We start from the raw sequence: 24323 nt of genomic DNA on the forward strand, positions 1-24323 counted from the left end.
GATTTTCGCCCTTGGGGGTCATTTGGAAATGTCTGCAGATATTTTTGGTGGTCGTGACTGCGGATGAGGGGTGCTGCTACTGGCATCGAATGATTAGAGATCTGGGATGCTGCTAAACATCCTGTAGGGCACAGGACAGCCCCCAACAACAAGGAATTATCAGACCCCACATCTCAATAGCGCTAAGGTTTAAAACCTGTGTCCGAAGGGCCTGAAGCTTCCCACTCTCCGTGAGCAAGGACTCGCCTGTGAAATGTGCGCTTGCAGGTAAAAGCAATGGTAATAATAGCAGCAAGCACAGATCCCATGCCCAGCAGCGCACCTGCATGATGTAATTAAATTCTCATATACCTCGAGCGTCATACATGACAAGTCTTGATTTCCAGATAAGGAAACGGAAGCTCAGAGGGGTGAAGTCACTTGTCCAAGGTCACACAGCCTGACCTTCAGCCCTGTTTGTGCCTCTTGAGCCCCTGCCTGTTTCCGTATTGCCTTGCTGAGCTGCTACCCCTCCCCACCCTCCCTTTTCTTACCCTCCAGCCTAGCCAGGTTCCTTGTCCACTCATCTTGCTGGGATCTACCCCCTTTCCTTTCCAGGCTGAGCCAGACGGGACTGTCCCCGAAAAGCCCCTTCCTGCTGGCCAACACCTTAAGCCTGTGCCCACGGGTTAAAAAGGTGGATCTCAGGTGAGCATTCCCCTGGGACAGCCAGGACTAGTCCTGAAGGGTTGCGCCTGGAGTCTGGTGGGTATGAGGGGGTAGGATGAAGACAGTAGGACCCAACTAGAGACTGGGCTTCTGGAGGAGGGGTGCTGGCCTCGTGGGGACATCCTGAGTCTGTGCCCGCAGCTGTCTGACCCAGGTGCTGTCTGCTCCAGGTCTCTGCACCATGCAACCCTGCACTTCAGATCCAATGAGGAGCAGGAAGGCGTGTGCTGTGGGTAAGCCCCCTTGAACCGTGCCCAGGCAGCTAGTTGATGTTGGGAACCAGTAGATCTGCCTCCTGGGTGGCCAGAGCAGCATACAGACTGCCTAGCACAAAACATTCCTGTGGAACAGCCCTGCAGAGGGACTTGTTTTGCCCCAGCATGAAGAAACACAGGTCCGGGTGGGATCTACTGTGGGGGTGGGAGCAGTGGATTCTGGACACTTCCAGAGGGTCCAAGCTTGAGTGGAGACCCACCTGGAGCTCGGAGGCTGTGCCCTGGACTAGCCAGGGTAGAGGTGGTCTCAGTGGTCAAACGCCCCATCCCCTGCTTGTCCCCTCTACCTCTGTCCAGCAGGTTCACGGGCTGCAGCCTCAGCCAGGAGCATGTGGAGTCACTATGCAGGTTGCTGAGCAAGTGTAAAGACCTCAGCCAGGTGGAGTAAGTTGAGGGAGGAGGAGGAAGGAGAGGAGCATGGATGCATGCCTGAGGGGCACTGGAGGGGATAAGAGGGTCCATGCGTGCCCATATAGTCATGTGCCTGCCTATGCCTCTCAGGACCAGCTGTCAGTGATGCCTGGGACTTTGGGTCACATACCCAAAGCTTCCCTGAATCAATTTTCTCTCTTCCGCCCCGACTCTCAGAGTGGTGGAGCTAGTTCCACGGTGCGCCCTCTGACTTGGCCCTCAGCCTCAAGTGTGTGCAAGCTCTGCTGGCAGATGGGGGCTAAAACTCAAGATTCATTTTTGGCTCAGCAGGTGGTTAAAAGTACTAAATGACTCTGCCTGAGGAGGGACGCAGAGCCAGCCAGGGTGGGGTCTTACAGTCTCTTGTATTGTTGAGATGTAGTATCCGCGTGGCCTGTCTTGGGTACTCGAATAGTCAGCCCCTGCATGGGTGGAATAATAATAGCTAACACCTATTGAGCACTTTCTCCTCTAAGTGCTTGACGTGTTCTTTTTATCTTTCCCGTATCCCTGGATACTAGTATTGTTCTCGTTTTACAGATGAGGGAACTGAGACACAGAGTGTAAGAACTTGCCCAAAGTCACACAGCTAGTAAAATGCAGAGTCCCTGCTCACACGCATTAGGAATCCAGCCTAGGACCAGTGGAAAATAAAGAGAGAGCAGTCCACCAAAAATGCCACACAATTTTCATTTCTGAGATTACAGGCATGAGCCACTGTGCTTGGAATGTATTTTAAAGAGATATGAATCAGAAATATGTCTTTGAGTTTTTTGTTTTTCATTATAGAGGGAAATTTTTCTTTTCTTTTTCTTTCTTTTTTTTTTTTTTTTTTTTTTTTTTGAGATGGCACCTCGCTCTTCCGCCCAGGCTGGAGTGCAGTGGTACGATTTTGGCTCACTGCAACTTCCGCCTCCTGGGTTCAAGCAGTTCTCCTGCCTCAGCCTCCCGAGTAGCTGGAATTACAGGCGTGAGCCACCACGCCCGGCTAATTTTTGTATTTTCAGTAGAGACAGAGTTTACCATGTTGGCCAGGTTGGTCTCGAACTCCTGACCTCAGGCAATCCGCCTGCTTCAGCCTCCCAAAGTGCTGGGATTATAACCTTAAGCCACCACACCCAGCCAATTTTTCTTATTTTAAAGACTATTTTATTAAGTGGCTTCATAAGACAAACCGATTTTTAAATGACGTTTCTCAGGAAAAGAAGAAATTAACAAGCATCAAAAATGTCACAGACCTGGAGGAAAATCAGATGCTCCAGGACACACTGGTTATATTATTTCTGACACTGTAGCTAAAACTAGCTGGGCGCGGTGGCTCACGTCTGTAATCCCAGCATTTTGGGAGGCCAAAGTGGTTGGATCACCTGAGGTCAGGAGTTCAAGACCAGCCTGATCAACATGGTGAAAACCTGTCTCTACTAAAAATACAAAAATAATTAGCCGGGCATGGTGGCACATGCCTGTAATCCCAGTTACTTGGGAGGCTGAGGCAGGAGAATCGCTTGAACCTGGGAGATAGAGGTTGCGGTGAGCCAAGATCGTGCCATTGCACTCCAGCCTGGGCAACAGAGCAAGACTCCATCTCAAAATAAATAAATAAATAAAACTATAGAATGCTGCAATGAAGGGAAGTAAGAAACTTCAGGTGAGGTTTCCAATATTGACATTGTATTCCCAGATTAAAAGAAGAAATCTATGGGTTTAATGCATCCTCCAAACATTTTTTTTCCTTGAATTTCCTCTCATTCAAAAACTGTGGATCCCAAATGATGCAGGCTGAGGGCGTGGTAAAGGCAAATTGGTTTTTCTTTAACCCCTGAAAGCCTGCTGGAGGCACATGAGCTGGGAGTGGTCACCCGATATGGAAGAGGACGATGAGGACAGATTTATTGTGGTGCTGGGGAGGGGATGGTAGCAGAGAACGTAGGAGTTGCTGGTCGTTCTAGTGGTGATGGAAGCAATGGTGATGGTGGTACTGGGCTTGGTGGTGTAGAATTGTGGTGATAATGAAAGTGGTGGTGGTGATGGTGCTGATACTGGTGGTGGTGATATTGGTGGTGGTGGTGATTGATGGTGGTGATAGTGGTGATGGTGGTGGCGCTGGTGACCCTGACATGGGGTCCAGTAGCAGTGACAGTGGATGCAGGCTCCTGGTAACTGAGGAGCATCTCAGGCTGAGGAGGCACCTCTGATCACCGCCACTGCTCCTTACTCCCTACAGCCTCTCAGCAAACCTGCTGGGTGACAGCGGGCTCAGATGCCTTCTGGAATGTCTGCCGCAGGTGCCCATCTCTGGTTTGCTTGAGTAAGTGGAAAGCAGCATGAAGGACAGATAGCAAGGATGAAGCCTTCCCTGGTCCAAAAGCATGAGGGGTCTCCTTCTGAGGGCATCCCCCGGAGCCCCAGAGGACAAGGTCTGCAGAGGGCAAGGGGCGAGTCTTCCCTTGCCTTCACTCCCCTGGCCTTGAGTCCTATCCTCTGTCCCTCACACCCACCATGGCAGAGCCCCCACCAAACACCCAAGAGAGGCTGTGACTCATGGCAGGGTGGAGTTGCCCCTCCACGCACCCCTACAGCCAAACGGACCTGGGGACAGGGAAGCAACATTCCGTCCCCAGTCAGCTGATGTGGGATTGCAGCCGCCTGGCTCCTGGTGCATCCTGTCCCTGAAGTTCTTCTGACCCAATCTGTGGGACATAAATTTGGAGATGTCCCTGCAGCAGGCAAGGTGCCTTAGGAAGTTATCCACATGCTTGCCCCATCTCCCCAGTGATCCAGGGGAGTGACAGCCAGTGCCAGGACACCACTTGTTGCTAGGCAACTGAGCTTTGTGCTTTTTCGGGGCTATAGCTGCCAGCCTGGCCTTGCCAGTGCCCTGCCCCAGACCACAGCGGCAGCGGGCAGGGTGAGTGCTGCGCTCACAGACTCAGGGTCTGGTGCCAGTTCTGCCTGTGTGGGGATGGTATCCTTCTGAGCCTCAGTGTGTCCATCTGGAGACGGATGCTTAGACATGGAGGTTTCTTTTCCTAGAAATGACAGATGGAGGGGAGATGGAGGGGGCTGGGCAGGGTTCCATGGAGGTCCTGCCCTCACTCCCATTCTCATCCCCATTTCCCTTCTAGTCTGAGTCACAACAGCATTTCTCAGGAAAGTGCCCTGTACCTGGTGGAGACCCTGCCTTCCTGCCCACGTGTCCGGGAGGCTTCAGTGAAGTAAGGGGATGTTGGTCCCCAAAAAGCCCTTTTCTGCTGGTCAGCAGGTGTCCCTGGCTGATGATGGGAGAAGTGAGACACCCACACTTTATAGCCTTCCATCTGGTTGGCTTGGGGCAACCTCTGCCTCTCTCTGAATCTCAGGGTTTCCTGAGCATAGGATCATAATTTCCATCCCCTGATGCCTGGGTGCCGTGGGGACCACAGAGGACATGGGGTGGGAAGGCCAGGTATTGCCATGCTCACAGAATGAGTTTGTGGGTCTCCTCTGGTTCTGAGGCCTCCATCCTCCCTTGTCCCTGTGGGTGCAGCCCCGCTTCCCTCTCTGTGCTCCGTGGGTGCCCTGGGTGCCTAGGAGGGTGGCATGTCTGGGCACCGCGCTTCCCGAGGCCCTTCTTTCTGCAGCCTGGGCTCAGAACAGAGCTTCCGGATTCACTTCTCCAAAGAGGACCAGGCCAGGAAGACACTCAGGTAATCCCTGCGGGGTGATGGGACAGGGGAGGGAGAGGGGAGAGGAGGCTGAACCCGCAGCGGCTTCCATGGCCCCGTCTTCCCTGGGCCCTCTCCTCCTTTAGAGAACAGCTTCAAGCTCACGGCCTGGGTCTGTTCCCCAGACCTACCCCTGAGGCCCTCGCACCTCCAGTCTCAGCCAGGGCCTTGGCATTGAACTTGTGCCTCTCAGCCATGTCCTGACTACAGCCCCTGAGGCTTCTGAGTGTCACGGTTAAATATTTTGAAGCCAATTGAAAATAAATTCCTGATCTGCCACTTGCCAGCTATGTGGCCCTGGACAAGTAAAATGGGGATAATAGCACAACCTACCCCTTAGGGTTATTGTGAGGATTAAATGAGTTAATAAGTGTAAAGTGCCAGGAAAAGGTCTGGCTCATGGGAGTGCTATCAGCTGTTATTATTACTGTTATTATTATTATTATTATCATCATCATCGTTACCCCTGGTAGCTCTGACTCACTGCCACTGCCTTGGGCCAGTTCCTTTACATGTCTTACTTCAGCTGTGAACAGGGCCTGCAAACTGATCCCTGCATCCTGTCAGGTCTCCTCTCCTCCATTCACTCCACGGCCCCCAGAGGGATCTTCACAACACACATCTGAGAGTGCCCCTCTGCTACTCTGTGCCCCTCAGTGGCTCCCCATTAACCCCAGGGTGAACTTCAAAGTCCCTAGCATCTTCTCCCTCACAGTCTGATCCAACTGTCACCTTGCACCACATTCTTTCCCACCTCCCCTACACCACACACACACCCTACACACCAACCCCACATACCACATATACACCATGCACACCCTACACACAGCACACAGCACACACAACACACACAGAACACACAGCACATATAACACACACATGCACCACATACCATACACATACCACATACACACACATACACCACACACACCGCACAATACACACACACCCCACAAAAACAAACCCCCCATATACATACCTGGCACATTACAAATATGGCACACACACCACATAATACCTACAAACACCATATACACAACACACACACACACACACACACACACACACACACACTGTTCAGCCACAACCTTCACTGTTTGCTCCTGGATCAAGCTCTGCCTGAAGCTTATCTGCCTCTGCTCACACTGCACTCAGCCCAACATTCCCTTCCTTGCCTTTTCTGAGATAAAATTCTCCCAATCCTTTAAAACCCAGCTCAGGCCGGGCGCGGTGGCTCAAGCCTGTAATCCCAGCACTTTGGGAGGCCGAGGCGGGCGGATCACAAGGTCAGGAGATCCAGACCATCCTGGCTAACATGGTGAAACCCCATCTCTACTAAAAAATACAAAAAACTAGCCGGGCGAGGTGGCGGGCACCTGTAGTCCCAGCTACTCGGGAGGCTGAGGCAGGAGAATGGCGTGAACTTGGGAGGCGGAGCTTGCAGTGAGCTGAGATCTGGCCACTGCACTCCAGCCCGGGCGACAGAGCGAGACTCCGTCTCAAAAAAAAAAAAAAAAAAAAAAAAAAAAAAAAAAAAAAAAAAAAAAAAAAAACCCAGCTAGCTCAAACATCAGCCCCTCCTGTAAGCATCCCAGCAGCCCTGCTCTGTCAGAGTGAACCGCCCCAACGTTCACTGGGCCCGTTCGCTTGGCTGGGCCCGTCTGCTGGCCACCCAGGGCTGAGGTGCCTGGATAGCAGGCCCCACGGAGAATCCCAGGCACACCTTCCTCCCCAGGGAGTTCAGCCAGTGCTGGTCCTGGAGAGTAAGGCAGTGGTTAAGTGTTTGGGGTCTGCAGTCAGACTGACCTAGATGGAAAACCGATTCTGCCCTTCTTTCTCGTCTGCTGTGTGTCCTTGGCTTAGTCAGTTTCCCCACCTCTAATTGGTGCTATGAGAATTAAAGGAGACCCTGCAGGTAAGGCAGGAAGTTCCATGCACCCAGAGGCTGGCACAATGCCTGGCCTAGAGTCAGGCTCCCTAAATAACTTACTCCTAATACTTTCTTACAGGGGGTGCAGGAGGTTCCTCTCCAAAGAGACAGGAAGCTCCCAGGGCAGGAGCTGCATCTTTGGCCTCTCAGGCCCTGATCCAGGCCTTTGCCCTCAGGGGTGGGATGCTCCCCCAGTAGGCCCTCAGGGAGGCTGAGATGAAGCTGGGCAGCAGTGCCCACAGGCCTCACCCAGGCTCTCCCTTGCTTTCTGCCCTCAGGCTGAGTGAGTGCAGCTTCCGGCCAGAGCATGTGTCCAGGCTGGCCACCGGCCTGAGCCAGTCCCTGCAGCTGACAGAGCTCACGTGAGTGACCCGCCCAGCCTGTGAGGACAGCAGAGGGGTGGGGCACCCTGCCAGAGCCACCTCAATGACTGACCTCTGTCCCCAGGCTGACCCAGTGCTGCCTGGACCAGGAGCAGCTGGCCATCCTCCTGAGCTTGGTGGGACGACCCGCAGGGCTGTTCATCCTCAGGTACCTCCTCCCCCGCTGCCTCTGGGAGGGGCTATGGTGTGAATGGGAGCAGGGGTGGCACCGGAGTAAGAGGACCCCAGGATCATGGCCCCGGCCATTTACTGTACCCACAACCCTGCCATCTGGACCCTGAGCAAACCCTGTCTATCTGTGCCAGAGACCTCACAAGGCACACAGAGAAACTGTCCTTCCCCAGGCTGGAGGCCTGTGTTTTGGGATTTAAGAAAAAAGACAAAAAAAAAAAAAAAAAAAAGAAAGTTCCAGAGGATACTGAACTGAGGGCAAAAATAAACTGAAACAAAGTTCTTGTCTGTCTGTTCACCATGATCATTTTAAAACACTCAGAAAAAGAAAATACCAAAGTAGAAAGAAAAAATTTTTAAAACCCCTGTTCCCAGCACCTAGATTTGACAGTTGTTCATAATTTTTTATACTTGCTTCATATTTTTATTTTTATTTCAGCTGAAATGGTTTCAACTAAGTTATAGACCTCATAATCCACTCCTAAATATTTCACCATGGATCTCCAAAAATAAGGACATTTTCTCTGTAATCACAGTTCCATCAGGACACCTAAGAAACTCAGTGAGCCATTCCTTAGTGTCAGGTACTACCTAGTCTAATCTAAAATGTCCCCATTGTCCCCCAGATGACACAGCTGGCTTTTGGGATCCAGGATCTAGTCACATCTGGTCTCCATTTGCACAGGGTGGCAATGGTCTTCTGACTCTTCTAACCTGTGGCATCACCGCCCCCACCCCCTCACCACAGCTTTCTGTTTCACGTCAGTGTCTGTTGACAAAATCAGCAACTGTGTGTACTGCAGACTGTCCTGCTCCTGACTCTGGTAGCTTTCTCATGATGTCATGGCACGTGTTCCACTAACCCCTGACTTTCCTGGAAACTGGAAGTTAGATCAAAAGGCTCCACGACATTCAGTTTCATGTTTGTGCCCAAAAACTTGCGTCATCGACAGAACTGTGCACTTCTCATTGCAGCCTGTGACAAGGCACCTAAGGACTGGCTGTTCTCCAAAACAACCTGTAAAAAATTGTTATAAAATACACATAACAAAATTTACCATCTTAACCATTTCTAAGTGTACCATTCATTCAGTTGTGTTAAGTACATTCACTTTTTTGTACGGCCAATTTCCAGAACTCTTTTCCTCTTGCAAGACTGAATCTCTGTCACCATGAAACCATATCCCATTTTCCCTCTACCCCAGCCTCTGGCAACTACCATTATGCTTTCTGTCTCTATGAATTGGACTGCTCTAAATAGTTTATACGAGTGGATTCATTTGTATTTGTCTGTATTTGTCTTTTTGTGACTGGCTCGTTTCATTTGGCATAATGTCCTCTGGTTCATTCATGTTGCAGCGTGTGTCACTGTGTCAGACTTTCCTTCCTTTTTTTTTGAGACAGAGTCTCGCTCTTGTCACCCAGGCTGGAGTGCAGTGGCGCAATCTCAGCTCACTGCAACCTCCACTGCTTGGGTTCAAGTGATTCTCCTGCCTCAGCCTCCTGAGTAGCGGGGATTACAGGTGCCCACCACCACACCCAGCTAAACTTTTTTGTATTTTTGTAGAGACAGGGTTTCACTATGTTGACCAGCTGGTCTTGAACTCCTGACCTCAAATGATCGGCCCATTTCAGCCTCCCGAAGTGCTGGGATTACAGGTGTGAGACACAGCGGCCCTTTCCTTTTTAAGGCTGCATGATATTCCTTTGTGTGGATAGGCCACGTTTTGTGTGTCCACTCATCTGTCAATTGACACTTGCGCTGTCCATTCAAGTGTCCAATTGACAGTCCCTGCTTTCTTTTTTCAATGTTATTTTCTTTCAGAAACAATAGAGACGAGGTCTCACTGTTTTTCCCACGATGGTCTCAATCTCCTGAGCTCAAGTGATCCTCCCACCTCGACCTCCCAAAGTGCTAGGCATGAGCCACTAGAAAAGTCCCAGCTTTCAATTATTTTGGTTATATATCCAGAATTACTAGATCACCCAAAATAACTTTTTTTTTTTTTTGAAACGGAGTCTCGCTCTGTCACCCACGTTGGAGTGCAGTGGCACGATCTCACCTGTGGCACATACCTGTAATCCCAGCTACTTGGGAGGCTGAGACAGGAGAATCGCTTGAACCCAGGAGGCGGAGGTTACAGTGAGCTGAGATCATGCCATTGCACTCTAGCCTGGGCAAAAAGAGCAAAACCCTGTCTCAAAAATAAATAAATAAAATAAAATAAAATATAAAATATAAATATAAAATATCATTTGAAAAAATATTTTCTGTTTGGATTGTCACAATAATAGTTGTTGGAATAAGGGTGATGTTAATTTACTTTTTTAGATTGATGCCTAGTTGTATAATTTTATAGTTTTAAAACAAGCAAAAAAACTCAAAAAGCCTCTAGGCCCCGCCTTAACACTCCTCCCCCGGCCTTGTCATGTGTGCTGATTGTCTGCTGCTCACCCTGGGGGACCTTATCTGTGTCCCCTTCTGTGACAGGGTGCAGGAGCAGTGGACGGACAGAGCTGGCATCCTCTCCCTATTAGAAGTCTGCGCCCAGGCCTCAGGTAGTGTCACTGAAATCAGGTGAGTCCAGAGAAGAGGCCCCCTTGGAATTCTTTGTCTTTCATGAGCATTGGAACCTTTCCTTGACCTTCCCTCATCCTGTGGGGTAATATCTGTGTCACCAGCTAGTTCTCCATGTCCCCAGGGTGACAGGAGCTCCTGGGGTATATGTGAGGGGCTACACATTTGTTGGGACTAGTGCAGTAGTCAAGCCACAGTGTCAGCGGAAGACATCCCCAGATTCAAAACAAAGGGCTATTGGATCCAGGCAGACATGGCTGGGAGTCCACGCTGGTTGATTGGAAGGGGCCCCCAGGTGCAGTAACGCACATCATGGCTCTTCAACCAGAAATAACACAGTGACACACAGAGTAGCTAATAGCAAAGGTTTTTAGCATCCCACTCACCTATGTTCAGATCCCAACTCAGTCGCCTACTGATTGGAGCCCATTACTGTGTCTCTCTGGCCTCAACCTCCTGCTCTTACAAAAGAGTCTAATTACAGCCCTTTGTGGGGCTAGGAGGATTACAAGAACTGGAGCCTGTAAAGATGTCTGATGTACTGTCACCAGCCACACAGCCTGCCCTGCTTCTTCCTTCTCTCCAGGAGTGAACAAGGGGATGCTCTGGGGACTTTATCCTCTCCCATAGCCCTCTCCCCATAAGCACCTCCATGAACATAACATTCAAGTAAAGGCAGTGAGCTTAGAGCGCACATGAAGACTCCAGACACATCCCCTACCCCACCCTTCCACCACACTGTGGTTCTTGTGCCCCTCCCTCAGAAAATTCTGGAACTGCCCTTGGATCCCTCTAATGGCTTTCTGTCATGGTCTGAAGAGCCTCATCAACTTATTAACTGTAAATTGTTGAAAAGGGCCAGGCGCGGTGGCTCACGCCTGTAACCCCAGCACTTTGGGAGGCTGAGGCAGGAGGATCACTGAAGCCCAGAGTTCAAGGCTGCAGTGAGCTATGATCGTACCTACCAGGCTGCACTCCAGCCTGAGTTACAGAGGAAGACCCTGTCTCTTAAAAAAAAAAAAAAAAGAAAGAAAAGAAAAGAAAGAAAAAGAAAAAGTGTTGAAAAGGCACTACTTGGGGTATTATGTGTGACTGATGGAAGCGCCTACTTTCCCATCCTAAGCTTGTCCCTGGCAGGGGAGAAGGGGACCCAGGTAAAGGGTCTCAGAATTGGAACTGGGCAGCCGGGTGCCAGCTGGGCCCTCCAAGGAAGGCTGCCCGGCCTCACATTGTCTACTGCTTGCTCCTCAGCATCTCTAAGACCCAGCAGCAGCTCTGTGTCCAGCTGGAATTTCCTCGCCGGGAAGAGAATCCAGAAGCTGTGGCACTCAGGTGGGACCCAGCGCCAGGGACCCCAAGGCAGGGGCTGGTGTTGGGGAGGCTGCAGGGCTGCTTCTGACCAACAGTCACCACCCTGCCCAGAGTCCTTAGAGGTTCCAAGTCTTTACACAGCCTACAGAGGTCTGACCAACCCACTTCTGAGGCGCTTCAGCCCCACCCCAGGCCCCAGTCTCTGCTCCAGTCACCCCCATGAACTTTCAGTTCCCTCAACACCATCTTGCTTAGGCCTCAGGGCCTTTGCACTGGCTGTGCCCTCTGCCCAGAATGTTCTCTTCGCGCCTACCTTCTTCACCTGCTTAGCTCCTCCTCATCCCTCAGGTCTCAGCTTAAATGCCACCACCTCAGGGAGGCCCCCTGGACCCCAAGACTTCATCAAACACTTCCATTATCCACTGTTATAGATCCCTGGATTCACAGCACCTCTAATCTATATGGCACAGTTTTGGAAATTAAAATGTCACCCTTTTGAGTGGATGCAGCCCTGCCTGTATACATTCTGGGAAATAGAGCATGGTAGGATCTCAGCCTCACTTCACCTCCTCGACTGCGTGTCCTTGTGCAGTGAACAACCTGCACAACCATACCAGCTGCCCCATCTGGACTCCTGCTTCCTAGCACTTCTCATAAGTGAATAGCAATTCACAAATACTGTAGGACTTCGTTTGATCGGCATTTATTTGCCCCTACACCATAAGCTCCTTGCAGGCGGAGACTGAATCCCCCATACTGGACTAGATTTCAGAAACTGTCATCTCCCTGTCTGTGTCCAGGTTGGCTCACTGTGACCTTGGGACCCACCACAGCCTTCTTGTGGGGCAGCTGATGGAGACGTGTGCCAGGCTGCAGCAGCTCAGGTCAGCACCCGGGAACTCTGTGTGGGGCCCTGAGTTCTCCAGTTGACCCTGGTGCCTACTCCGGGCCATGTGTGACCCTAGTATTCTCTCTTCCTTGTGCAGGAGAAAATCATACTTGGCCAGTGGAGGGGAGGGAGAGCCCCAGGGTGGCTCAGGGGAGCTCTTGGGTGGCCCCTTCTCCTCTCTTGGCACCCCCTTCTGGATGTGATGACCCCTGAGGTGTGTCCAGCCTGAAATTCTCTGGAATATCCTTGGACCTTTTCAGCTTGTCTCAGGTTAACCTCTGTGAGGACAATGATGCCAGTTCCCTGCTGCTGCAGAACCTCCTGCTGTCCCTCTCTGAGCTGAAGACATTTCGGTATGCAGACAAGACATTTACTCAGGCCCCTTTGCAGCTCTGCCCTGCCCTGACACCTCCCGTTACTCCCAGCCCTGGGCTCAGAGGACTCAGTGTCTCACCCTCTGGACAGAAACCACAGGTGGCCCTGGAGATGATTTTTAGGGGTACCCAGTCGTAAACATGACCTCAGGAACATTGAGCCACGTGGCAAGAAAGTTATTCCCTTTTTAATGCTCTTTCATTGTTTTTCTTTTAAAATAACTGCAAACTAATACAAAATTTCAAGAAGACTGAGAACTGCTGTGTGCCATTTACCCAAATTCACCCTTAGAGCTGGGTGTGGTGGCTCATGTCTGTAATCCTAGCACTTTGGGAGGCCAAGGCAGGTGGATTGCCTGAGCTCAGGAATTTGAGACCACACTGGGCAACATGGTAAAACCCCGTCTCTACTAAAATACAAAAAATTAGCTGGGCGTGGTGGTGCATGCCTATAATCCCAGCTAATCAGGAGGCTGACGCACAAGAATTGCTTGAACCCGGGAGGCTGAGGTTGCAGTGAGCCAAGATTGTGCCATTGCACTCTAGCCTAGGTGACAGAACAAGGCTCTGTTTCAAAAAAAAAAAAGAAAAGAAAAAAGAACAAATTCACTTTTTGCCAATATTTTTCCACATTTGCTCATTTCTTCCCTCCCTCCTTCTTCCCCACCTCCCTTTTCTTCCACTCTCTCCCTCTCTCCTTTTCTGAACCATTTAGAAGTTGTAATCGTATCTCTTTACCCCTTAACATTTCAGCGAATTTGCTACAAATAAGGACATTCTCTTCCATAATCCAGTAAAATTATAAAATCCAGGAATTGATACGCTACTATTATCTCAACTACAGTTTATACTCCAATCTCACCAGTTCTCCCAATAATGTTGCTTATTGAATGTTCTTCCCAGTCGTGGATCCAATCCAGGATCACACATCTCATTTAGTGTCATCTCTTTAGTGGCTTCTTCAACCTGGAACAGGTCGTTGGCCCTTCTTTGTCTTTCACAGCATTGTCTCTGACGTTTACAGGCCAGTTATTTTATAGAATGTCCTTCCACTTGGGTTTGTACGATGTTTCCTCATGTTTAGAGCTGGAATCTGCCCTTTGGGCAGGAAGATCTCACAGGCGATGCTGTGTTTTTGTGCCTTCCATCGGGGCACCTGATGTGTCGGTGTCTTCAGGCTGGTGGTGTTAACTGTGATCACCTGTGACAGTGGTGTCTGCCAGGTCTCTCCACTTGCAAAGTTACTGACTTTCTTTTTGTAATTAACATAGATCATGTGGTGAGGTACTTTAAGATTATGTAAATATCCTGGTCTTCCTCAAACTCTCATCGGTGAATTTTAGCAGCCATTAATAAATGGTACTTGAATCAATGAATCACTATGACAGTTGCAAAATGTAGCTTTCCTAACTCTTGATTTTCTTTCCATCTAACTGATTACACCAAGAAGAAACTCTTGGGTTGGGCACAGTGGCTCAAGCTTGTAATCCCAGCACTCTGGGATGCCGAGGAGGAAGAATAGCTTGAGCCCAGGAGTTCGAGACCAGCCTGAGCAACATAGTGAGACCTCCATCTCTACAAAAAATAAATAAAATAAATGTTTAAAAAGGAAGAAAATCTTTAGGACAGATAGATCTTTGACATTTCTTCAGTATTTGCTTTAAAGATGCAGAGTTTGTGATAAACAACAGTAACTAGCTAAACTACAGTGATACTTAATTCTGGCTTAAGTTGTGAAGTTGCTACCTGAATGATTGTGGCTTAGGAAATACCGAACTAGTCCATGCTTCTGCTTCCAAGCTCTATGGTGGCTTAATGAGTTCATGGTGGAAGAGATTTATGAAGAGAAGGAGGTCCACTCACATTGCCCCCCACATCCCTACCCCACATCCTTGCCTTCTGCCACCAGCATTCAGAGCTCCCAAGACCCAGGGCTCCCGACTGACCTGTTGCCCTTTGACTCCCACCAGGCTGACCTCCAGCTGTGTGAACACCAGGGGCCTCGCCCACCTGGCATCTGGTCTGGGCCACTGCCACCACTTGGAGGAGCTGGAGTGAGTTGCAGAGTGGAGGGATCGGGGACAAGTGGCCCAGCTGAGGGTGAGGGGCGGAGAAGAGAGCAGGGTATTTGGGAGGGCAGGCAATGAGACTTCAACTAATGACCCTTCCCCCGATGAAGCACAGCAGTTCTGGGTGTGGCCTGGGGAAGGATGAGCACCACAGTTTCGGTCTGAATTTTACCATTGACTCACAGGGGGGCTGTGGGCATGGCTGTTCTGCTCTGGGCTTTGATTGCCTCATCTGCGAAAATGGGGCTCATGAGCCTTGCTCTGCTGTGCTGGCTGTGGGAGTCAGGCTATGGAGAGGGCTGAAGAACAGGAGGGTGTGTGTGTGTGTGTGTGTGTGTGTGTGTGTGTGTGTGTCCCTGGTCCCCCAGCTTCCTCTCTGCAGCCTTCATCCAGGGCATCATTTCTCAGCTGGGCCAGCTGTGACTATCATGCCTACCCAGAGCCTGAGCCCTGGGGCCAGAAATACCCATGCGGAACATGGACAGCAAGGGTGGCCCAGGGCGTGCAGATGCAGAGTTGGCCTCCCAGGGGACAGAGCAGGAGAGGGGAGCTGACAGGACAGCTCAGCTCCAGGGCTGGGCAGGCTCCACTAACCCTGGCCTCTGTTTGGTCTTCTGCAGCTTGTCTAACAATCAATTTGATGAAGAGGGCACCAAGGCGCTGATGAGGGCCCTTGAGGGGAAATGGATGCTAAAGAGGCTGGAGTAAGTGGTGATGGTGGTTAATGGGGAAGGGGGTGAGTGAGTGGTGATGGTGCTTAGTGCTGCATGGTCAGTGAGTAGCATGCCAAGGAACCTTTGCATGTTTTGTAAACACAAACTGCCATTTTTCTGGATGGACCCAGATGAGCTGAATGCTCTTACATGACCTTTTACTTTCTATTCTGGCTGTAAGTGCCAGCAAGAACCTTGGTCATAGGAAACAGAATACACAACTCAAAGCAATCCAAGACAAAAAATGTACTGGCTTACGTCATGGAAAATTATGAGGCCACTGACTTCAGGCAAGCTGGATCCAGGGGTTCTGTATTCATCAGGCTTCTTTCTCACATACTTCACTCTGGCCCTTACTCTTTTTCTGTCCACCTTGGCTTCCTTCTCAGGCGGGCCATCCCTGTACCTGCAGGCTTGCTTTCTCTCAGCTTAGCGGAAAGGGAGTACCATTCTCCCGGTGGTTACAACAAAAGGTCCTAGATTGAGTCTCACTGGACTAGCTTGGGTCACCTGCCCCACCCTAAAGCAATCGCTGTGGCTGTGAGCACAAAATATTCTCATTAGCCAGATCTGGGCACATGCCCACCCTGTCTCCTGGACTTAGAGGGGTGGTATTTCAGGGTGTGAGTAATAGAAGAGGAAACAAACTCTGGGCAGAAAAAATCTACAGATGTCCACTACATTTGTCTACAGTCGTTTCCTTGGTAACTGGCAGCTTTTACTACTCTCTTCCATAATTTGAAGTCACCAAATTCTTAGAAATGCCAGAAACAGCCTCAGTCTAAAAGTCAGGTCCCCGTCCTGCACAGATTCCTGTTTAAACAGTATCTGGACAGAAAATTTAACAGAATATCTTCCGCTTTTCATCTCATAACTTTTTCTGATCACCAAAAATATACACTGGCTATAAAAAGTTCCATCATTCTAGAAATATGTAACAAATAACATGAAATGCCCTGGAGATGACACCCCCTGAGAAAACTTCTGTTGAACGGTTTGTGAACTTTTCTCCAGATTTTTTTTTCTACATATGTTTTGAATTCAGTTTGAAAGTAGCCTTTTGACTTTTTGCCCCTTAACATTGAAATTCTTCCACTTGTCCCTCTTTGCTTCTCCTGGGGAGAGGATCAGGTAAAAGGAGAAGAGGGATTACAGAGACCTTTGACCACAGGGCCCTCCTGTCATCTCACTGGTCTGTTTCTTTGCCCACTCTTCATGTGCCTGCATCTAGGCTCAGCCTTCTGGAAGCCTTTATTCAGGGGATTAGAGGCCCAGTGAGGTCATTCATTGGCTCATTCATGCATTCGACAAATATGTACTGAGCTGGGCACCTGGGCCGGGGCCAGGAGCTTGTGGTACCATGGGGGACAGGACAGATTCATCCATGCCCCCGCGGGCCTTTTTCTTCCTTCTGATTTCCCAGGCACCAAGTGCTGCTCCTTACCTCCTGCTGCCTTACTTGCTCTATCTGTAAACTGAGCATATGATATATTCTCTGTCCAAAGGAAGGGGATGGATCGTCAGTGCCTGGAGGTCTCTTCCCATCTCAGATCTGTCATTTCCAAGTGTAACTCCCCACGGGCAGCTACCCTCAAATCCAGCCAGCTTCTTCCAGCTGTCTACCTGTGATGGAGTGGGTAGGAGCATGGACACTAGTTAGGAGCCTCACTGCCTGGGTTCAAATCTGGGTAGGGTAACTGACACTTCCAGTTTGCTTGGCGCTTTCCCCATTTTAGCACCCGAAGTCCCACATCCAGGAAAAACCCTTCTGTTCTGAGCCAACCAAGACAGTTAACCATCTTTCGTTTCTGCCTCTTTTTTATTTTATTGTTCTTTATTTATTTGAGACCCAGTCTTGCTCTGTCGCCCAGGCTGGAGTGCAGTGGTGCAATCTCGGCTCACTGCAACCTCCGCCTCCCGGGTTCAAGCAATTCTCCTGCCTCAGCCTCCCAAGTAGCTGGGATTACAGGCTCACGCCACCAGGCCCAGATAATGTTTGTGTTTTTAGTAGAGACAGGGTTTCACTTTGTTGGCCAGGCTGGTCTTGAACTCCTGACCTAAGGTGATTCACCTGCCTTGGCCTCACAAAGTGCTGGGATTACAGGCATGAGCCACCGTGCCCAGCCAGTTCTGCCTCTTAATGTGTGAACTTGTGCCAGTCCTCAGCCTCTCTGTTCTTTGGCCTCCTCATCTTAACTTTGAGGATGAGAGCAATCTCCCCTGCTAGGGCTGTTGTGAGGATTAAATGAGATAATATGTGTTACATTCTTAGAGTCTGGTCAGAGTTCACACTCTACAAGTGCTAGCTATTGTTATTCTCTCCTGCCTAGGCTGGGGGCCTCTAGAAGTACAATCGCCTGGGTCACATATGGTTGGAGCTCAGGAATGGGACTTCTATAGCTTTGGGCTCTGTTCCTGAAGCAACCACTTTGTGTATGAACTTGAGCAAGTTCTCTAACTCTCTGAGCCTTGGTGTTCCTCTCCTGTAAAATGGGGATGATAATAAACCCACCTTTCCAGATGGCTCCAAGCCCTGCGTTTGGCCCACATTTTATGCTCAATATGTGACTGCCATTATTACTGGTCATTAGTCTGGGTCCATGAGGTTCAGAACATAGAACTGCTGCCTGCCTGACCTCAGTGATTCATGCGGAGACACAGCATTTGGACCTCCCAGTACAGTTCATTTGATAGAATTTTTACACTGTGTGGATATAAGTGGCTGTCTTGGAGGTCCCTAGGCTTGCTAAGCACAGAGGCCTCAGACCCCCAGACAGGACAGTGCCCCACCCCTAGATGCCAAGTTCACCTGGCCTCCTCTTCTCCAGCCTCGGTCACCTTCTGCTGAACAGCTCTGCCTTCACCTTGCTTACTCACGGACTAAGCCACATGACCCGCCTGCAGAGCCTCAGGTGAGTGACCGAGTGGCCCATGGGGGTGAGTGGGAAGAAATATTCTCCACTCAGTTGGGACCACATCCAGGGAAGCACTGAGGGCACCTCCCAGGGGATCCTTTGTGGCTCCCTCCCAGGCCCATCCCTGTGCCCTCCCAGGTGGGTGCCCACTGCTCTTGCCTTCTAATGCCACCTGCTTCCTCCTGGTTACAAAAGTGGCCTAAAGGGCTTAGGCCCAAGTTGCAGAACAACCCTTGAGGCACACATAGTTCACCCTGGGCTCTTGTTAAAATGCTCATTCTGATTCCCCAGGTCTGGAATTCTGCCTAGGTTGTGTGTGTGGTTTTGTTTTTGTTTTTGTTTTGAGCTGGAGCCTCACTATGTGGCCCAAGCTGGAGTGCAGTGGCGACGCACAGGTGCAATCATGGTGCACTGCAGCCTCAAACTCCTGCGCGAACGTGGTCCTCCTGCCTCAATCTCCCAAGTAGCTAGGACTACAGGCCTAAGCTGTTGTGCCCAAACTCAGCATTTCTTTTTTTGTTTGCTTTTGAGATGGAGTTTCGCTCTTGTTGCCCAGGCTGGAGTGCAGTGGCGTGATCTCAGCTCACTGCCACCTCCACCTCCAGGGTTCAAGTGATTCTCCTGAGTAGCTGGGATTACAGGCATGTGCAACCACACCCGGCTAATTTTTGTGTTTTTAGTAGAGACAGGTTTTCTCCATGTTGGTCAGGCTGGTCTTGAACTTCTGACCTTAGGTGATCTGCCCACCTCGGCCTCCCAAAGTGCTGGGATTACAGGCATGAGCCACCGCGCCCGGACCCAGACTGTATTTCTAACAAGCTTCCAGGTGGTATCAATTCTGGGGGCCACAGTCTTCACTTTGAGTAGTGTGTGTCTAGACTCAGATGGGGCGGCCTTCCTATATTCCCTTTGTGATTTCACTCCCTGCCGCTAGGTTAAATAAACATGACACTTACTTTCAATGTGATTTTTCAAAACATGAAATCTTGTGACTAAAAACAAATCCAAGCAGTGACACAAAGCGTTGCTTTGTTTATATCCAAGTATACCACCTCCTACCCCCCCCCCCACCTCGGGCACAGCAGAGTAGGTAGGAAATGGGGTTAGAAAGTTCCAGGAGGATATATCATATTGGACCATTTCACCCAAAATTAATTTACTGAAAGGAGATCCATTAATATGTATTTATTTATTTTTATTTTATTTTTATTTGTTGAGACAGAGTCTCACTCTGTCACCTAGGCTGGAATGTAGTGGCATGATCTCACCTCACTGCAACCTCCACCTCCCGGGTTCAAGTGATTCTGGTGCCTCAGCCACCCAAGTAGCTGGGATTACAGGTGTGCACCACCACACCCAGTTAATTTTTGTATTTTTTGAGCAGAGACGGGGTTTCACCATGTTGGCCAGGTTGGTCTTGAACCCCTGACCTCAGTTGATCCACCTGCCTAGACTCCCAAAGTGCTGGGATTACAGGTGTGAGCCACCTCACCCAGCTCCGTTAAAATTTAATTTGCAAAATAAAAGAAAGTAAAAACAACATACAAACACTTCCCAAGGGGCTAAGATGATTTGCCTCAGCTGTTTCTTTGGTTTTTCCTACCCAGGCAGAGCAAGTTCAGGGCTCAGTAAAGACAATACCATGGGATTAAGGAAAACCTACCATATGCATAGATGAGAACATGATATGCCCCTGAGAACTGATTTGTGTGAATCAGAGAACCCCGTGTAAAATTAACATTCAGCCGGGCCAGCCCGGAGATCCCTGACACAGAGGCTGATGTGAAGCTTGGCAAAGAAATGTAGAGACTGCTCCTGGGCCAGGGGCTCTGGATTCGTTTCCACCCAGCCTACAAGTCCCTAAGTCTCACTGCTGAGTCTCAGCTTTCTCACCTGGACACTGGGGACAATAATTCCCACCTTGCTCACCACCGCCCACCTGCCAAGACCTTCAGAAGTTTTGCTGCTAGCATATGAGTTTCCTGGGTGTGTAAGGCTTTGCAAACTGTAGAGTTCTTAGCACAGCACCTGCAAAGGCCTTTAAGCTCCTGAAAGTCTCTTGGTCTATTCCCTGCTTTTCCAGACTGAACAGGAACAGTATCGGTGATGTTGGTTGCTGCCACCTTTCTGAGGCTCTCAGGGCTGCCACCAGCCTGGAGGAGCTGGAGTGAGTTGCCCATCCTGCCCTCAGACCCAGGCAATTTTGACAGGGAAAGATGACAAGGACAAGGGGCTACCTGAGCACGCCCTTTGCATCTTCATCTCATCTCCTTCACCCGGTTCTATACTGTGTAAACAACCTGGAGCCTAGAACCTTGGGGGGCCCAAAGACAGGATGTGAGAGTGTCAATTGCAGCAAGAGGGATTTAGGTCAGACAACGGGGAGAACATCCTAAACAGAAGCCAAGAGTTAGGAGCTGTCACTCAATATGGGGTGATGGGGTTCTCTGTGTGAGCCAAGGCCCTTCCTGGGACTTCAGCCTCCCCTTATTTTTCCGGGAGTGGGGTGTGGACAAGATGAGATGGCGGAAGGCTGATGAAGCTGTTCTCTCCCCCAAGCTTGAGCCACAACCAGATTGGAGACGCCGGTGTCCAGCACTTAGCTACCATCCTGCCCGGGCTGCCAGAGCTCAGGAAGATAGAGTGAGTGGCCAGCCCTACAGAGGAGGGCCACAGGGGTCACACCATGGTCCTAGGAGATACTGGCCCCTAGCTCAGGCCAGCATGGTAAAATCTCCCCTGCACCAACCTCAGTGTCCAGGCAGTGGGGCTTGGTGACCTCCTGGCCCTCACTGTAGGACCTTAAGCCACCCCAGCCCCTGCTCTTCTCTGGGCCTTTCTGCCTCATTGTCTGGGTAGGTGTGTGGTGTCGGGGGGTTGTCTCTTAGGCCCCCTGAAGCAGGGCTGGCAGCCCCAGCAGATGTGCTGGGGTGTCGGGGAGAGGGAGCATCAGAGGATCTGATGGCTGCCCCCCTCCCACAGCCTCTCAGTGAATAGCATCAGCCCAGCCGGGGGAATGCAGTTGGCGGAGTCTCTTGTTCTTTGCAGGCACCTGCAGGAGCTGATGTGAGTGTTTGCCCAGGTGGTCTCTGCCCTCTGTGCCCCCCAGGCCCACCTGGCCTCCTCTCCCACAGTGGGCACAGGGCAGGGCGGGGGTCCCGAGTGGGCCGGCCCAGCACTCAGTGCTCATTCCTCTCCTCTTCCAGGCTTGGCTGCAATGCCCTGGGGGATCCCACAGCCCTGGGGCTGGCTCGGGAGCTGCCTCAGCACCTGAGAGTCCTGCAGTGAGTGGCCCCCTGCCCACACCATGCAAGGCTGGCGGGGAGGAGGGTCCCTGGGAGCAGTGGGGGGGTCCAGGCCCCCATCAGTTGAGCTGCCCTGCCCCAAGTCAAGCTGTGGCATGTACCCACATGCCTGTTCCTTCCCTGCCTCTGATGTCTGCAGCAAGAAAATCAGGAGGCCCAGCCTAGTCCTGGCTCTGCCACGGGCCCCTGCCTGCCCTTGGCCAAAACCCTTCCCTTCTCAGCCTCAGTTTCTTCACGTGCAAAAGAAGTACAATGATCCCAGCTCAGTGCCATCTGTAAGCGGATCCCTGAGGGTGAATGAGAAATCCTAGCAAAGGGCTTCGCGGGAGCACAGCACCAAGCAGCGTGGCCTCAGCGCTTCACAACTGAAGTCCGCGGCCTCATGGCGGCCTCATGGCAGCCTCATGGCAGCCCCAGAGCGCTGGGACCTTTTTTTTTTTTTTGAGATGGAGTCTCTCTCTGTCACCTAGGTTGGAGTGCAGTGGTGCAACCTCGGCTCACTGCAACCGCCACCTCCCGGGTTCAAGCAATTCTTGTACCTCAGCTTCCAGAGTAGCTGGGACTACAGGCATGCACCAGCATGCCCGGCTAATTTTTGTATTTTAGTAGAGACGGGGTTTCACCATGTTGCCCAGGCTGGTCTTGAACTCCTGGCCTCAAGTGATCCACCCACCTCAGCCTTCAAAAGTGCTGGGATTACAGGAGTGAGCCACCGAGGCTGGCCGGTGCTGGGACTTATATGTGCTCCCTTTTCCAGGCAAGGGAATGAAGGCCAGGAGAAGTGTGGAGAATTTTCCTTACTCCTACATGAAGGACCTGGGTGTTGAATTTGGGATCTCAGACCCCAAAGCCAGGGTCCTTGATACCCACCCAGGTCCTGTGTGGATGGGGAATTAGCCGGAGACTGTCTACGGGCTGGTGCTGCAGCCTGAAACGAGGCTGAGGGTGGGGGGCTCTGAAAAGGCCCCCAGTCCCCACAGGCTCCTCTCACCCTCTCCTCTTTCCCCAGCCTGCCATTCAGCCATCTGGGCCCAGGTGGGGCCCTGAGCCTGACCCAGGCCCTGGATGGATCCCCCCATTTGGAAGAGATCAGGTAAGTAGGGGCTGCCCAGCCCAGGCACAGGGACAGTCCTGGGCGGGTGGGGGGTTCCTCTCACAGGTATCTCCCCTACCCCGCAGCTTGGCGGAAAACAACCTGGCTGGTGGGGTCCTGCGTTTCTGCAAGGAGCTCCCGCTGCTCAGACAGATAGAGTAAGTAGCCTTCCCTGCCTGCCTAGGGGACCAGCAGTAGGCTGAGGGCAGCCCTTCTCTGAGCCTAACACCTGGGGAGGCCTTTGAAGTGATAGAAGCCCCAGGGATGGTGGGGGCCTGGTTCAAGAAAGGAAGTCTTTCCCAAAACTCCTAGCTTACCCCAGACCCTGGCGGCTCTGCTCCCTGTGCTGATAGGGGGAGACAGGACCTGCTAGATCCCCTGACTCAAACACCCCCCATCCCATCCCACGCCCTTCTCCATCCCCAGCCTGGTTTCCTGTAAGATTGACAACCAGACCATCAAGCTCCTCACCTCCAGCTTCACGCGCTGCCCTGCCCTGGAAGTAATCTTGTGAGTGATTGGAAGAGTCCTGAGCTGGCTGGGAAAAGGAAAAGTGGGGAGGGGTCGGGGGAGTCGGCTCCAGCCTGCTGTGTGGCCTGGAGCTGCTCCCATCCTCTCTGGCCAGTCCTCCCATTTGTAAATGGGGAAGATCATTCTTACTCAGACATCTTCTCAAAGACATTTTAACACTGGAGCTGCAGGTGATGTTGGGTAAAACAGTTTACCTTCTCCTGCCTTTTTCACCATTTGCAGAGTGATGGGAGGGGAGGTGGGCCAGGTGGTCTCTAAGGGTTTTTCGTCCAACCTTTCTTTTGGGAGGCAACTGGATAGACCACCTTGTCCGCTTGAAGAAACCTCCATTTATGAACCACAGTTGGTAGTGAACAGTGGCTAAAGGCAGGAGAAAGCCACTCCCAGACCTGCTGGCTGGCCGTGCTTGGCTGTCTCTTAGCAATCAGAATCCCCCAGACCTTGGGGGCCTTGCAGTGCTGCCTCATGGGTAAACTAGAATTATAGGACTAGCCTGGGACCCTAACCATGGTATGGAGAACACAGCTGTTTTCTGAAGAACAGGACACAAGTGATTACAAGATTATTTTAGTTTGCATCCTAAAGGTCTTAACCCTTCTCATTACACCAAAGAGAAAGTCTCAGATCAGTGCTAATTTATCTTTAACACCTAACACGGGATTCTCCCTTTTTAACCAAAAGGGTTAAAAACCCAACATCTTAGGAAGGGCATATGTTCCAACTGGAAGCTAATACCATTGTTTGTACTATATTTATTTTTGTAACTACCTTCTATATGAGGTCTGTAACACAAGTTTTCCATTGATAGTAATAAATGTTTCCTTTTAAGATTAATTTTTTTTGTTTTTTTATTTTTATTTTTTGAGACAGAGTCCCCCTCTGCTGCCCAGGCTGGAGTGCAGTGGTGCAATCTCGGCTCACTGCAACCTCCACCTGCTGGGTTCAAGAGATTCTCCTGCCTCA

At 50.8% G+C, this 24323-nt stretch overlaps 1 protein-coding gene across 4 annotated transcripts in view; it reads left to right on the forward strand.

The window, feature by feature from the left end:
• The window catches only part of NLRC5 (NLR family CARD domain containing 5), a 93893-nt gene that overhangs the window by 66636 nt on the left and 2934 nt on the right, over positions 1 to 24323 (forward strand). For 3 of the 4 annotated variants that reach the window (XM_030925096.1, XM_010365463.2, XM_030925097.1), the window contains exons 25-46: positions 598 to 687; positions 879 to 941; positions 1281 to 1367; positions 3619 to 3702; positions 4520 to 4609; positions 5015 to 5080; positions 7307 to 7390; positions 7476 to 7559; positions 10074 to 10160; positions 11412 to 11492; positions 12272 to 12355; positions 12621 to 12713; positions 14705 to 14788; positions 15424 to 15507; positions 18345 to 18428; positions 20515 to 20598; positions 20991 to 21074; positions 21414 to 21497; positions 21638 to 21715; positions 22746 to 22829; positions 22916 to 22987; positions 23256 to 23339. In XM_030925096.1, the coding sequence (XP_030780956.1) occupies positions 598 to 687; positions 879 to 941; positions 1281 to 1367; positions 3619 to 3702; positions 4520 to 4609; positions 5015 to 5080; positions 7307 to 7390; positions 7476 to 7559; positions 10074 to 10160; positions 11412 to 11492; positions 12272 to 12355; positions 12621 to 12713; positions 14705 to 14788; positions 15424 to 15507; positions 18345 to 18428; positions 20515 to 20598; positions 20991 to 21074; positions 21414 to 21497; positions 21638 to 21715; positions 22746 to 22829; positions 22916 to 22987; positions 23256 to 23339 (1815 nt within the window). The remainder of the gene's footprint in view (positions 1 to 597; positions 688 to 878; positions 942 to 1280; positions 1368 to 3618; positions 3703 to 4519; positions 4610 to 5014; positions 5081 to 7306; positions 7391 to 7475; positions 7560 to 10073; positions 10161 to 11411; positions 11493 to 12271; positions 12356 to 12620; positions 12714 to 14704; positions 14789 to 15423; positions 15508 to 18344; positions 18429 to 20514; positions 20599 to 20990; positions 21075 to 21413; positions 21498 to 21637; positions 21716 to 22745; positions 22830 to 22915; positions 22988 to 23255; positions 23340 to 24323) is intronic. The other variant, XM_030925098.1, reaches the window with a different exon arrangement.

Source organism: Rhinopithecus roxellana, chromosome 20 (genome assembly GCF_007565055.1).
Source record: "Rhinopithecus roxellana isolate Shanxi Qingling chromosome 20, ASM756505v1, whole genome shotgun sequence".
Lineage (NCBI taxonomy): Eukaryota > Metazoa > Chordata > Mammalia > Primates > Cercopithecidae > Rhinopithecus > Rhinopithecus roxellana.